The sequence below is a fragment of the Ahaetulla prasina genome, chromosome 4 (assembly GCF_028640845.1).
Source record: "Ahaetulla prasina isolate Xishuangbanna chromosome 4, ASM2864084v1, whole genome shotgun sequence".
Classification (NCBI taxonomy): Eukaryota; Metazoa; Chordata; class Lepidosauria; order Squamata; family Colubridae; genus Ahaetulla; species Ahaetulla prasina.
Window position 1 is genome coordinate 89,904,417 of NC_080542.1, and position 16,710 is coordinate 89,921,126.

Genomic DNA, 16,710 nt, shown 5'->3' on the forward strand with positions numbered 1-16,710 from the left:
GAGGAACTGAGGGAGGAGACTGCTCTTGGCTGGGCTCACCTGGCGGATTCTTGGGCTATCAGGGCGTCGACTGAAGCATCCTTCTTTATGAGGGCTTCCATCCATGGCTAAGGCAGCTGCAATCCCACTTAGCCCCTGAGGATGTTAGAGCTCATCAGGACTTCTCCAAGATTCTGGCAGCAGTGGAATACACCGCTGATGCCACCTTGGCTTCTGCCAAGTTCCCAGCATGGGCCATGGCATTGGCTGTAACCGCTTGACATATGATTTGGCTACATCACTGGCGCAGGGACGCTAAGAACAAGTGGAAGTTTGCCTCTGCCCCATTTGAGGGGGGAAACTTATTCGGCCCATGGCTGGACCCTTTACTGGTGAAGACCAGGAACAAGAGGAAGGTGCTTCCTTCACAAGGCAGATGGGCCAATTTTTGCCCGGCAACATACTATAGGCAGCCCTCCTTTTGGCAGGGGGGAGCTGAGGCAAGCTGCCCCTGACAGCAGTCGCCCTTCCAGCCCCAATCAGGGTACCAGGCAGATTGACTTACCTTTGGGGATAGGGGTAAGCAACCATAGTCTGGGAGGCCCTTCAGGGGCAACGGTGACGGGGGTGCTCACTGCATCTAGTGACAGCTGGCCTCAGGCACCTATTGGGGGCAGGTTGGGCCTCTTTGCAGACCACGGGGACAAGATAATCACCGAAGTCTGGGTCAGGGAGACGATAAGCTTCTGACGTGAGCTCAAGACTTTTTTATTCCACCGAGCAGGGTTGGCCTAAGATACTATTGTTTTAAGTGGGGTTTGATCATGTTTTTTTGAATAATTTTTAATAGGTACTAGCCAAATTGAATTAGATTTTTATATTGTCTTTTAATTCTGTTTATAAATATTGTTTTTATGTTGGCTGTAAACCACCCTGAGTCCTCCGGGAGAAGGGCGGTATAGAAATTTAATAAATACTAATACTAATAATACTAATAAGAGCAGGGCTTTCCCTTGAATTTCTTTCCACTCCTCTGAGGCTTTTCCTTTGCTGTCCAATTTCAGGAGACCGGTCAAACGGGGATTCATGGAAGCGGTTATTCAGCATTTGCTGGATATTCGGGCCATTCAGCTGGTTCTGCCAGGACAGCGGGGGCGAGGGTTCTACTCAATTTTGTTCATTATCCCAAAGGCCTTGGGGGGTGGGGGGTGGAGGACAATTCTAAATTTAAAGGGACTCAACAACTCATTGTGTACAGGAGGTTCAAAATGCACTCCCTATATTCCATCTTAGCGGAGATCAGGAAGGGGGATTTTTTGGCCTCTATAGATCTCACAGAGGCTTATCTCCATGTCCCTATTCCTCCAGACCATCAACAGTACCTGAGGTTTTGCTTGCCAGCTGCCACTTTCAATATATGGCCTTACTGTTCAGCCTGGCTTTTGTTTCCCAAATGTCTGGCGGCATACCTCAGGATGATCCCTATCAGGATCCAATGTTACCTGAACAATCTGTTCATCAGGCATCATCCCAGTGGCTAGTGGAACAGGATCTGGCCACGACAATCGATGCCCTGAGGGACCATGGATTTTCTGTGAATTTGAGAAATGCCACCTAGTGCCTTCTACAATGTTTGTTCCCCTGGGGGCCCTAATAGACACATGGGCGGGTCAAGTATTTCTATCACAGGAGCATCAGGAGAGAATCTGAGACCTGATTTACCTCATCCGGCCGGAGAAGAGGGTGTCGGTGGCTCGATTGTCTCAACTTCTCAGGAAAATGATCTGCCTGGCCATAGTACCATGGGTGAGGTTCCATGCCCAACCACTCCAGTGGTTCTTACTCCCATTTCAGAGGGCGGGCACCAGCTCCTCGGTTCAGGTGAGGGTGTCACTGTGAGTGCTCCTCTTTCTGTCTTGGTGGGTCTCGGGTGCCATCCGGAGGGGTTGTTTTTTCAGGGAGCCTTGCCGGGTGACTGTGACATCAGATGCTAACCTCTGGCTTGGGAGGCCATTGTGGGTCTCAGGTAGCCCAGGGATGGTGGACTCAGCTGGAGCTCAACCAGCAGATCAACTGGTTGGAGCTGCGGGATGCCTGTCTGACCCTTCAGACATTTCTGCCACAGATGAGGGGACGCCATGTTCTCCTCCTCACAGACAATACAACAATGAAGACCCATATCAACAGGCAAGGGGGGACTCGGTCACGATCTCTTATGCTGGAGGCAGAGGCCCTTTGCCAATGGCAGAGACTCATCATTTGTCCCTGACAGTAGACCACATAGCTGGGATGGCCAACGTCCAAGCTGACTGCCTGAGTCAAGCCACCATGGATCCATCCCAGCCTATTTGCAGACCTCACCGACTGGTTTGGCTGACTAGTGGTCGATCTCTTTGCACCTCCAACAAACATTCAACTTCAGTTCACATTCAACTTCTCCGGTTCCTGTCCCGGTTCCCGGCCCCAGGAGCGGAGGGGGTGGATGCTCTGGGAACTCCGTGGCCCAGGGGACTCTTATATGCATTCACTCCCCTACCCCTAATCCCAGCTGTCATCGGGAGGGTGTTGTTGGAGAAGGCAGAGGTACTGTTAGCGGCGCCTATTGGCCCAGGACCAATACTGTTAGTGGTGCCTATTGGCCTAGAGGTACTATTATTGGCTACCGTCAATCTGGTAGGCCTGTCTGTCATCAGACCCTGGAGGATTCCCTCAGACAGTCCCCCTCAGTATGGGGCCCATGCAACATCCCAACCCCCAGCAGCTCCAATTGGCCGTTGAGCGGTTGAGCGGAGGCTCCTAAGATGGGAGAAGCTTTCTACCAGGATCATCCAGATGATTCAGGCAGCAGACAGTTCCCACCTGTAGTGCTGGCAGGACTTTGATATATTCCAGCCTGGCACCTCCCATCACCACATTATGGAGAAGGGATATTGGTCCTACCGTAATACGTCCTTTCTCATAGTGTGGGATGGGAGGTACCAGCCCCACACTGTTCCTGTCTGGTCTGATTCCCAAAGAGCGGGAAGTTTCTTGTTTCTGTCTTTCAGATGGATTTTCATTCACTTCGTCTTCATTGTCAAAACTGAAGAACGTCACCTCTCACCTCCCATCCCACACTATGAGAAAGGACATATCAAGGTAGGACCAATGTCCCATTGCTGTCACACGACATTGCACTTTATGTCAACATTGCTTATTGTCCACAATCCTGGTTCCAATTGCCATCGTAACTCAAATATTAACTATTATCCTCCACATATCTTCACACAACAGTATGTCTCAGCCTTAGCAACTTTAAGATGTGTGTACTGGCTGGGGTATTCTAGGAGCCAAAATCCATACAACTTGAATTTGCTGAGTTTGAGAAAAACTAACTTATAACAAACAGCACCTGCAGCAAATCACAATTATACTAAAATATATCATGTAAACTGTTACAATCATGTACATGCTGTGTGCATCGGATTTTGTATCCCAAAACCTGATGCACACATGAAATTTTTATGTAGCCTTTGCACAATGGCACATCACAGAATAAGTCACTTACATCTTTCCTTTCCACTCTCTGGTGTACTAATGCCTATATCTCCCATAAGCTAGCATTACTGTTGACCAAGAATGCTGCATAGGCCAAAGTATCTTGAGGCTATGATATTGAATTATTTGATGTAATAAGGCAATCATAGTTGTAAAAAAACAAAAAAGTAAAGGCAAGATATAATAACAAATGCAATTTTCAGTCATTCTTTCACAGTGGTGCACAGTTTTTGCATACCAGATACACAGTGTAAACATAACTACTGCAAATATTCCAATGATTGATTAGTTTGAGAAGCATAAGAAAATGAATAGAACACCATTAAGGAACATTGAGGGCTTTCAATACGACATTGTTCATTTTTTCTATTCCAGTGATGGCTAGCCTTTTTTTCCTCAGGTGCTGAAAGCGCACGTGTGCGCTGTCGCATGCATGTGCATGCCCCCACCTATAATGCAATGGCCCTCCTGCGCGCCCTGCATTTGCACACGTGACTCCCTGTGCTCCCCTCACCGCCTTGTGCATGCACACACAACCCCACCTTTTGGCCCCACATCCCAAAACAGTACTGGGGGGGGAAGCCTTGTGTCCCAAAACAGCGCTGGGAGGAAGAAATATCCTTTCGTCCCAAAATAGCACTGGGAGAGGGAAAAATCCTCACCTCCCAAAACAGTGCTGGGAGGGGAAAAAACCCTCACATCCCAAAACACCACTGGGAGTGCGGGGGGGAATCTCGGGAGATCTGGGAAGGTACAGGCAGCAGAAAGTGAGGAGAAAGTTAGGCAACCCCCGTGCATGCACGTGCAATCCCCGTCCCACGCATTCATGCACAACCCCGTGCATGCACACGCGTCTCCTGAATGCAGGACAGAGACCCGAAAATTAGCTGGCTGGTAGTGGAGCTGAGCTGGGCGACGGCTCACGTGCCCACAGAGAGGGCTCCATGTGCCACCTGTAGTACGCGTGCCATAGGTTCGTCATCACAGGTCTATTCTGTCTATTGCCAAACTACTGGATTGTTTCTCACAATATTCTGCATGTTCTTCAGTATTTGAGCATTATTTTAATTTCTACAAAAGGTAAACAATAGTACAGTTTTTTATTGCCATTCAAATGTGCTGTGAGTACCATATTTCTTCGTTAATATGAATTTTGCCCATCTTGACTAGGAATTCTGTTGTAATAGCAATAGATTTATATACTGCTTTACAGTGCTTTACAGCCCTCTCTAAGGAATTTACAGAGTCAGCATATTGCTCCCAACAATCCAGGTCCTCATTTTACCCACCTCGGAATGAGGGATGGCTGAGTCAACCTTGAACCTAATGCGATTTGAACTGCCAAATTGCAGTCAGCTGGCAGTCAGGAGAAGTAGCCTACAGTACTGCAGTCTAACTATTGTGCCACCATAATCCCAGCATATTTGAGAGATACCAAGATGAAGGAATGATATTGCTTATTAAAAAGAAATTGAGCTACAATAGGTATGATTGTATGCTTCTACCATTTCTTCAACATACTTGCTGATAGTAATTCAAGATGTTTTCCAGAATCCTTACTAAAATATAGACAGGTAAAGCAAATATTTTCTTTCTCACTTTTTGGTCAGGGTCCTGCACCATTTTGCAGTAAGTTTTTTTAAAAACAAGTTTTATTAAAAAAAATTCCTTTCATCATACATATTTTAGGAACAGAGTGTTGACCAGGTCAAATCTTATATATCTTATACATAATCAAAATCATCATTATAATATATCTTAATCTTCCCATTTTTCCAATATTTATCTTTTTTCTGTAGCTTTTATCACAAATTTATCATTTTTCCCCATTTCTTCTTATTTTTAATTTCTGCCATATTATTTTCTTTCCATCATTTTTTATCATTTTTAATTTTATATTTAAATTACATCACTTTACGCCTTATGCTTCTTCTTAATTATAATTACTCAAGTTGTTTACATTCTTTCGTTATTTCCGGAAGTGTCTCTCTAATTCCTACTACCCAAACATTAACAATAAAATATTTATCTTAATTTACATTGTTATCCAAATTAATGATATTTTTAGATTACTTATTTTCACCTTTCCATCTGCTGTGGTTTATCACAAACATGTTCTAATCCTTCTTCTTTGCAAAAATAGTCACTTTCATAATTTCAATGTTATTCTCTTTACAATTAACATTTTAAATATTTGTTTTAATTTACATCGATATCAAAATTAATAATATTGTCAAATTGCTGATTTTCACATTTCTATCTATATTTTGCAGTAAGTTTTGTTTAATGTCTGCAGACATTCCTGGCAAAGATACTTAATAATCCATCTGATGCTGGATGCTAGCTAGACAGTAGGTTGAAAACAGTTTAGCAACTGATAATGCAGGGGAATTGTGAGAAGGGAGGAACGCTGAGCCAGTTTTTCTTTGAAAGAATTTTAGCCTTTCATCAAATCTGCAAAGTTGCACTTTTCAATACTAATGTAAACATGGAGTGTGCATATTAAGTTGAACCATAATGTTTCTGGTACTTCAAAGTGGTACTAATCCAGAACTGACAACCATTCAATTAATATTTCATAGTTGCTCAAGAATGGGTTATAGTACTAAAAATGGAACTAGGTATCCAATTTAGCCCACTGGATTATTTGGCATTTTCATTCTTTGTACTCCCACAGTACATGTGAGTAAAGTGTTTTGATGGGTTTTGTCTGCTTTTATTGTAGTTACTGAACCAACAGAAAATGTCATGGCTGGAAGAGGGGTATTACTGACTACCAAAGAGCATTTGTCTATATCTGTAGGATAGGGTTTTTCTTAATTTCTGTTGCTATAAACTATAGGTTAGTCTTTTGGATTGTTGCAGACTTGCAAGCTGGAGAACGTGTGATGTGCAATCATGTGAATAGCCATTAAAGAATTGGCTATTCACAAAATGGCTGCCATGTTGTATATGGGCAATCATTAACCAATCATTTACCCAAACACTAATCTCCCATTCCAAGCATGATCTTTACTAAGTAAGTAAAAATTTTGTGGGGACCAGAGGCAACTACTGGAGATTTTGATATACATTTATCTGGAACATCTTGTTGCTTCTTACAAAAATGGGTGCTAAAGTTAAGTAGGAAATATATCTTCCTTTATTTTTCCCTTTTCCTTCTTTCCTCTTTTATTTCTGCTTCAGCAGCAAAAAATTATGCTCTTCTTGCCTTAGGTTGTTGGCTACATTTTCAAATCACAACACTAAACCTACTTCTATTTTAAATCAATGTGTAAAAAAACCCCCAAAAGAGTGAAAGTTACAGTAGCCGAGATCCCAAGTTTGCACACTTACTCATCTGGCAGGATCTTGGTGGAAGCTTCCAGAAAGGACCCCTGTGCTGATTGGCAAAAATGCTACCTATTTTTAACCTCTTGGAGTATAATGGCAATAACAACAGAAATGTTGATGTGTAGAGCAAGCCTTACTAGGAACTTTGCCAGAGAAGACCACAGAGAAAACTAGCATGTTTATTTATTCTTGAGATTGTGGTCAGTATATACAGCAGCATTCTTTCAATCTACTGGCCTCCAGATGTTTTGAACCACAACTCCCTTAGCCACAAGACATTTAGAGGACTATAAAAGATGTTGCCTGAAACATCTGGAGACCATCTGTTTGAAGAAGATTGATCTATAGAAGGCTTTTAGAAGAACAAAGGGCTCTACTTTCATATCTGATATTGTCAGATATGTATACTTTATTCTCTTGTCTGCTCTTTTCCCTGTGGGAGTGGCAGAAGCAGGGTGTCAGATCCCTGATGTGATACTGCCATTCATATGGAGAAAGCGGGGAACATAAACTGGTGATGAAATCCAAAATTTTTCCCTACTGGTTCTGTGGGATTGGCCAGGTGATCATATGCCTGGGTGGGTATGGCTTGGTGGTCATGTGACTGGGTGGGCAGGTGTGGCTAACTCAATGTCACTCCCACCCAGTCACATGAACCTCCCCAGCCACACCTGCCCAGGTTTGTGACTCCTGGTGTTTTCTGTGGGAAATGGGTCATGTGAATGGGTGGGCCTGGCCAACTTGATTGGTCTCACCTTAGGAAATTTCTCCTTAGTCCAACTCACAATAAAATAGTACAATAAAATAGCATTGTTCCAATATTTAGAATAGAATAGAATAGAATAACAGAATTGGAAAGGACCTTGGAGGTCTTCTAGTCCAGGGGTGTCCAAACTACGGCCCGCAGGCCAACTGCAGCCCGCGGGTCAGTTTTTATTGGCCCGCAGCAAATTTTGAAAGTATAACTGAATATGGCCCTTTTCGGCCGCCTCCCGGTGCTTGCCCAGTGGTTCGCTGCGAGGCTCGCAGCTCCTCCCCATGGGCGGGGAATAATGAAGGGAGGGGGCGGAGGAGGCGGCGAGCGGGAAAGAAGCTGCTGGCCGTGCCCGACCCCAGCAGTTCTACCCTCGCCTTCCTCGGGCTGCCTGGTGAGGCTCCTCGCGCCTCCCCATGTCGGACACGCGTGGCGGCAGTGACAGCCATCAAGAAACAGGTGAGGAGGCGGCGAGCGGGAAAGAGGCTGCTGGCCGTGCCCGACCCCAGCAGTTCTACCCTCGCCTTCCTTGGGCCGCCTGGCGAGGCTCCTCGCACCTCCACCCCTTGGGCAGGGAATAACGAAGGGAGGGGGCGGAGGAGGCGGCGGTGAGCGAGAAAAAGGCTGCTGGCCGTGCCCGACCCCAGCAGTTCTACCCTCGCCTTCCTCGGGCCGCCTGGCGAGGCTCCTCGCGCCTCCACCCCTTGGGCAGGGAATAACAAAGGGAGTTTCAAGTTCATACGAAATACAAAACAAAGTTAAGATCAGGGTGTCCAAACCTGGTCTCTTTAGACTTGTGGACTTCAATTCCCAGAGTTCCTCAGCCAGCTTTGCTGGCTGAGGACTCTGGGAGTTGAAGTCCACAAGTCTTAAAGAGACCAAGTTTGACACCCTAACAAGATGAATGAATATGAAACATTTTCCCCCCTTAAATGAAGATGATATCCACATATTGTAAACTGCACACTTCCCTGCGCTATCTGAAATCAAGTCTGCTTTTCCAAAGGCAGACCTTTCTGCTAAAAAGGAGAAATATGTTTCTGTAATTACATCTCTTGTGACAGAATTCAACCAGCGTTTTCAAGATTTTTCTGTCATTGAAAAACAAATCAAGCTGTTCTCGACCCCCTTCCTGGTGGATGCAGAAGTGGAGGAGAGTCTGCAGTTAGAACTGATTGAAATGCAATGTGATGATTCTCTGAAGAGTCAACATCAGCTTCTCTCCCTCCCTGACCTCTATCAGAGTTTGGATCATCCAAGTTTCCTCTGATGAGACGCCATGCAAAAAGAATGATGAGCCTGTTCGGCTCAACATACATATGTGAACAAACATTTTCTCTGTTAAATCAGAACAAAAGCAGACTGAGATCCAGAATGACTGATAGCCATCTCTGTGAAGTCCTTCGTGTCTCAACCACCAAACTTTCGTATACTTAAGCCTAAACTGTGCATAGGGACTACCCAGACGGCTGAAAAAAGTGATTTCTGACAGGTTCTCACACTTTTGACCAGTCCTCACACTTATGACCGGTCATCATTTATGCCTGTTGCAGCATTTTGTGCATAAGGACTACTCAGAGGGCTGAAAAAGTTATTTTTGACCTGTCCTCACACTTTTGACTGGTCCTCACACCTACAACTATCTTTACATTTTGCACCCTATCTTGTAACCGTGGTGAAGAGAAGCAGTTGTGAAATGAGTGATATGGTTGTTAAAAATGCTGCAATGGGCATAAATGTGAGGATGGTCATAAGTGTGAGGACTGGTCAAAAATTAATTTTTTTAGCCCTCTGAGTAGTTTCTATGCCCATAGCCACATCCACTCAGTCACATGAGCAGTTAGCCACGCCCACCAGTCACATGACCACCAAGCCACACCCCAAAATAAGCCACGCCCACAGAACTGGTACGAAAAATTAGACCCCCGTTCAATGCTGTGGCCCGGGCCTTTGCTTATTTTTCTGTATTTGGCCCTCACCAAAAAAACTTTGGACACCCCTGTTCTAGTCCAACCCCCTGCTTACACAGGAAACCTTACACCACTTCAGACAAATGATTATCCAATCTCTTCTTAAAAACTTCCAGTACTGGAGCATTTACAGCTTCTGGAGGCAACAACTGATTGATTGTTCTGTCAGGAAATTTGAGGGGCTCCTACAAAAATGGGGGAGTCAATTTATTTTCCAAAGCACCAAAAGGCACAACAAGAAACAATGGATGGAAACTAACTACAGAGAGAAGCAACCGAGCACTAAGGAGAAATTTCCTAAGGGTGAGACCAATCAACCAATGGAATAACTTGCCTTCAGAATTGTGGGTGTTCCATCACTAGAGGCTTTCAGAAAGAGTGAGGGAAGTACACCTCAAAAGGACAGTGCCAGGAACCACTAAAACAATGCAGAAAACTTAAAACAGCCATTCCCCTTTAAAAAAAAAGTAAACCCCAAAGCAAAAACAGCAGCTGAGAGACAAACTAAGAGCAGCTGTTCAGGCTAATTGAAAGCCTGGGCATGCTGCCAAAAGCCATTAACCCTTCCAACTCTATTCTTTTTTTTAAATACTTTATTGAACTTTTATTACATTAAAAACATAAAAAAAATATCACTTAACAGCTATTTGTGGTGTTTTTCTTATAACAATACTCCGTGCATTATTTACAAAAATTAAATTGTGTGTATTTACATTCTTGTTTTATCTTTTGCATATATTTAACAATTAACTATTTTTAATCTGTCTCCATTCTATCCATTTATACCGCTGTTCCCATACATTATAAAATACCAATGCCTCTTTATCTTTTAAACTCAGCGTTAATTTGGCCATTTCTGCACAGTTCTTGACCTTTCGTATAACAAGTTTCTCTGTAGCTATACATGGCTGTTCCATCATTGAGCGAAAGCCATCCTGGCAGCAGTTAATATGTGTAGTACTAGGTATTTTATGCTCTTCACATATTTTTTTTAAGCTCCCCAATAGAAAGAGTTCTGGTTCTAAATCTATTTGTTCATTAGTAATTTCCTGTAGCCAATCTTTAATTTTAAGCCAATATTTACGGGACTCGAGACAGGACCACCACATATGGTAATATGTTCCCTCTTTCTTTTTACATTTCCAACATGTGGGGCTCATTTTAGGGTACATTTTCACTAATCTCGAGGGGGGTAGGTGCCACCTATATGTTGCTGATTTTGTTAGTTTACGGTTTCTGTTCCATATGTTCTCCCAGTCTGATAGATTTATATTATGTCCAATATTTTGACCCCATGCAATCATGCATTCTTTCACTACTTCTTCCTCCAATTCTACTTCCAGCAGATATTTATAAATTTGGGTAATATTTTTTTTGTCTGGCCCCAGTAGAATTTTAACTAATTGTTGTGGTTTGAGATATATTCCATAATCTTTTATATCTTGTTTGTATTGGTTTTGTATTGAAGATAAGCCCACCAGTCGACTCGTAGTCTTTATTGTTGTTGTATTGTTTTTAATTTTCCATGAATATCTAATAGGTCTTTGTATTTTAACATTTTATTCAAATCTAAATTATTTGGGTGAATCGTCGCTTCCATTGTGGATAGCCAAATTGGGATTTTTATATAATGTTTCTTTTTAATTTTAATCCAATTATTTATTAGCAAATCTCTAATCAGGTGTCTATGGAAGTGTTGTTGTTTCATGGGTCTTGTTTCCCACAGAAAGGCATGCCATCCTCTCTGTAAGTCATGACCTTCTATGGCTAATATTCTTTTATTCTTTAGATTGATCCAATCTTTTAACCAGACCAGTATTGCTGCACTATAATATAATTCCCAATTTGACAATCCAAAACCTCCTCTGCTCTTCATATCTTGTAGAAGTTTCATTTTTATTCTGGGTTTTCTCTCCTGCCACATAAATTTTGTTATTATTTTATTAAGATCATTAAAGAAGATCTTATCTAATTTAACTGGAATAGTCCGGAACAGGTATAGGAATCTTGGTAATATAGACATTTTTACAGCTGCTAGTCTTCCTAATAGTGACAGCTGCATCTTCATCCATAATTCTAAATCTTTTTTTGTTTCTTGTAATAATTTGTTGTAGTTATTCTCCTTTATTGCTTTGCAATCCACTGTCAACCATATCCCTAAATATTTGATTTTTCTTGTTTGGAGTCCAAGTTGTTTGGAGTCCAAGTGCTAATCCCCCTTTGGGATTAGCAAAATTAATGCTTCCCTTCACGTATCCAGCATTTTAGCTGATGTTACTACCTCGTTAAATAGATCAACCATTATTGGTCCTACTTGTTCTTATAGAATTCTGATGGAAAGCCATCTTGGCCCGGTGTTTTATTATTTTTCTGGGATCTAATTGTTTGGTTTAATTCCATCATAGTTATGTCTTTAGTCAGCATTTCTTTCAGTTTGTCTTTTATTTCTCGGGTTCTTTTTTCTCTTAGATAGTCCCTAATCTGATCCTCATTTATTCTTTCTTTCTTATAGAGATCTTCAAAATATTTATATGTAATCTCTTTTTTCCCCCTTTTCTATTGTATGTTGGTTTTCTCCATTTTCATCTTGTAATTGGTAAATGGTTCTTTTCTCTCTCTCTTTTTTGAGTTTATAAGTTAGCCATCTTCCTGATTTATTTGCTTGTTCTAAGTATACTTGTTTGGTTGCTTTCAAGTTCTGACCAGTTCTTCCTGCTCGACTAAATTGAGTTTATGTTTATGGAGAATTAATTGTTCTTATAGTTGGGAGTTTTGTGGATTATTCTTTAAGTTTTTGATTGTTTGAAATATATTATTTTGTTGGGCATATTTTTCTTTGTTCTTTTTTGCAACAAAGGATATTATAACTGCCCGTATCACAGCTTTCATAGTTTCCCATAGATTTTAGGCTGTTGTATATTGATTATTATTTTCTTTAAAATAAAAATTTAGTTCTTCCTTAATTTTCTTAATCAATTACTCATCTTTCAGTAATTGAGTATTTAGCATCCATCTTCTCCTTGGTTCCCCCCCCCCCTTTCCAACTAATTCTGAGCAGGTTATGGTCTGCCCACAAATTCGGTAAGATTTCTGCTTCTATCACTTCTGCTAGTTCTCCACTCATCCAGGCCATGTCAATGCGTGACCATGAGTTATGGGGGTTCTAATAGAAGGTGAATTGTCTCTTTTCTGGGTTTAGTGTTCTCCATATATCTATTAAGTTTAATTCCTTAGTCATTTCTACAAATACTTTGGGTAGTTCTCTTTTCCCCCCACTTTCTTATTATCCCCCATTGTAGTTTTTTGATAGTCTGTTATCACATTATAATCTCCTGCTTTTAATCTTGCACATAAAATCCCTTAACCTTAAAAAATTTTAATTACTTGAAATAAACGGCAAAAAGTAAAAATAAGATTTTGATTTTGCAAACAGACTAAGTGTCCAGATAAAATTAGAATATTGAAATTTTTACAATAAGATTTCTCAGTTAATTATGAAGTACAAACAGTTTCTTGTGGGGAATAGATCCTTGTAGAAATGACTCTGGAGACTGTTGATGATGATTGATGAATATTCTGAATATTCCGATTTATTGAACATTACACAAAGTTTATATAGCATTTATTAGTTCAGCTAACATATGTGTTACTTCATTATTGGCTAATGAATCTCCAAGGCACAACAATTGGTTAGTTATTACATCATTGGCTTTCAAGCGAATATGCATGTATGAAAGGAAGATAAAAGCAACAAATGTTCAGTTTATACTTTGTTTCAGATCCTATTTTGGTTTTTATAAGAGACAACATATTTTTAAAATTTCATGTTTTCAAAAACTGGACATTAGAAGGGACTAAAAGTTTTAGAAAGAAGAAGGATATACAGGCCTGCAAAATGGTTATGACAATAAAAAGGGAGACTTTTCAATCAGAAAAGATTAGTCAACAATATCAACAATGACTGTAATGACGTCTGCTTCTGTTAATAGGCTATATACAAAAGATGTTATTAAAGAAATGTCAGATGTAAACAAATTTTATCTGTCAAGATAGAGATGGTATTGTTGTCCCCAATTCGGCTCTGAGCCTGGTGCCAAGGCCAATGAATGATGTCAGACATGAGGTGCAGATTTTGATTGCTTTTTATTGGGGTACCCCAAGGAAAAGGGCCCTGGCCAAAATGCCAAGAGAGCCAAGAACAAAACATTAAGAAAGCTTTATACATTTTATACATCTAATAAACATTTTAGTGATAATTGTACAATTTGTTCTATTGTCTAGCTGTCCCTATTCCTAAGGCTTGGCTAATGAATGCCCCAGGAGTTATCTAATACACATTTTATTTGCGGCAGGCCATTTCTATTCCTAACATTTAGTTGAGGTCTGCAAATTGCCTCTTTGTTACTTTTATCAGCTTTCTAACTACCCAGAATAGTTACAAGCTTTACACATGCATATCTGACACAAGATAGTCCTTTATGGATTTATCTATACAGATAAAATGGCATATGAGATGAAGAGATAAATGTTTGTAAATTTAGAGAAGGCTACTAAATTTATTTATATTTGTGCTGAAGATTGGAATTTTTCTTTCTTCTGTTTTTATTTTTCCTTCCTTTTTGCTTGCATTTTTTACTCCTCTCTATTTTGTTAAAATTTAGTTTATATTAGATTTTATTATAATAAAAATTGTTAAGATCCATTTATCCATCCATCGATTCATCCAACCATTATGTGGTTATCAGCTAGATACAGCTGGTTGCCAAAGTATTGGCATACAATTAATAGTCCTGATGCATGCATAACATATTTTCATTCTTTTTTCAGAAAGGCTGAAGATTTTCCCAGACTTTTTCTGCATTTGCTTTTCTCTAGGCCTAGGCAAGGCCATGGGCCAATATTTTAGAAAACGCTTGAGCAATTTCTTTGCATTAAGAAGCAAATGGTGTTAATCTGAAAATCTCTCTTTTCAAATCTCAAACATAAAGATGAAAAAATCATTTTTTCGTCTTTATGTTTGAGAAAATAAATTATATTCAAAACATTTAGCATCAAGAAGCATCATTTGCATAAGACTGCTTTTTTAATGTAATATATATTGGCTTCCAGGATTAAAGCTTTGAAAAGATAAGTAGATACTGTGTCAGGGTTTTCCTGACAGTTTTTCCATGAATCACCTTGAAAGTAAATTCCTTGAGATTGGAGATTTTTGATGTGTAGATGAAGATCAGAGAGAGAGAGAAACACAGCCTTTTTCTCTCGGGATGAATCTGTAAAAAGGGTAGTTATGGAATATATTTTCCCTATGTTTAAAAATTAGATTCTGACTTCCTGTCTTGCTTATCAAGTGAACACATTTCTTTTAAAGACCATTGGAATATTCAAGCAAGGGATTTTTTTTGAATAACTTTAAGACTCAGGTTGCAGCATTAGTTAAATATACATTGAATATTACACACTCGTCATAAGTATATTGCATTGTATCATATCCTCCATTTCAAGAGTTATCTACATGTGTATCTGCCTGTATGCATGGAAGATGTTTCCAAAAACCAAAATGCTAAGGCACTTTTTGTTGCCCAAATAAAACCATGGAAAAGATCGTAATGAAAGGTCATATTCATTTGAAAGCATTTATAGAAAAGGCATGTTTACTTTGGAATTGCTCGTATAATTTTTAAAGGCTCAAATGGCTTCACCTCTAAAGAGACCAGCAGAAGAACAGACAAGGAAATTAAAGGCAGATTTTTGGCATGGTTCCTTTCATAACTTATATTGATTCTGTTTTCCACAAGGCAAGACTATGTTTGGAGCAGGAGTGCTGGATAGAATGAATTACAATAATAAAGTGGGGGGGGGACCTGGAGGAGAAAAAGGTGCAGATGGAGAAATGAAGACCCTGAAATTTATAGCTGAGAGAGGTAGAATTATTAGATACAGAGTGGGACATTTATATTGAATAAACTGAAAGGCAGCAGAAAAAAAGAGAGCTGTCAATTCTAAGTGCAAGCTTTACTGAAATTTCATCTACTTTATGGGTATGAACTATGAGAATGAATTTCAATAAGGTTGGAGTCAGCGCATTCTGCTTTCGCTAAGAAGCTTTAATTTTAATGCCAATTTCCAAAGACATTTGAAAAGGGTGTTTTCAGCTGCTTATTGTGGAATGCTCATTCAGTTATTAGAAATGCTTGGTTTCTCTAAGATTATTGAACATTTGGTCCTACTTGCAGCTATCATAGAAATATAGCTAAGTCCTAACAACCTTGTAACTAAAAATATCACCATCAATTGAGACTGCTAATTATTGCCAGTCCCTAGACTCAGTATATGGTGGCAGACTTACAGTGTTGGCAAACTAGATTTACAAATTCCTGTCTTCTTTAGCTTTCCATCATTTGATTCTCATCTGATTATAGAAATGAGATACCATTAAATTATCTCAATACAGCTAGGTATCATCCATCCAGCATTAATAATCAGCTTATTGAGGAACAGACTTAGTGACTTTTAGGACTGTCAAAGTTAGTTCTTCCTCTGATGATTCTGGGAAATTTTAACATCCCAAATAAATCTTCCTTTTTTAGAAATGTTACTATCTTTTGATTTATAACAGCTAGAAACTCCATCTATCCAAACAACATTCTTTATTTAATTGGACGAGGTATGCAGAACTCTTTTTTTGCCTGCCAATAGGTATATGAGTTTCATCTGCTCATTTTGGCTGTCTCACAGTTTTTCTAGCCTGCTTAATTCAGCAGTCGCAATCGTAAGGATATTTTCTAATGCATTCCACAGGATATATCTGTGCAATAGTCATGTGACTGAATTGCTGATCAATAATAGTTTGCAGAACTTGTCTTTGTGACTGGATCGACAGGATATATCTGTGCAATAGTCAGGTGACTGAATTGCTGAGGAAAGAAAAGAACAAGAGCTGAATATTGGAGTGATATCTTTTAAGAAAACTGAAACTGATAAATTTCTTTGTTAATATTATTCTTTGAGATAATCTTTTTCTTTTCATAGTATTTCCCAAAGGTATAGCTAAGCCAAATTTATAAGATGTTGTTTATTTGTAGGAATTGCTCCTACATCACACTACCAGCATAAATGTTAACAAATAAATGAAAATCA

General features: G+C 40.0%; 1 protein-coding gene across 2 annotated transcripts in view; it reads left to right on the forward strand.

The window, feature by feature from the left end:
• The first annotated feature begins 1,210 nt into the window (after positions 1-1,210).
• Positions 1,211-16,710, forward strand: part of GASK1A (golgi associated kinase 1A) — a 48,400-nt gene continuing 32,900 nt past the window's right edge. Inside the window, exons 1-2 of one of the 2 annotated variants that reach the window (XM_058180077.1) lie at positions 1,211-1,860; positions 3,027-3,117. In XM_058180077.1, the coding sequence (XP_058036060.1) occupies positions 1,796-1,860; positions 3,027-3,117 (156 nt within the window). In that variant the 5' untranslated portion in view covers positions 1,211-1,795. Of the gene's footprint in view, positions 1,861-2,882; positions 3,118-16,710 lie in introns of those variants that run through there. The other variant, XM_058180078.1, reaches the window with a different exon arrangement.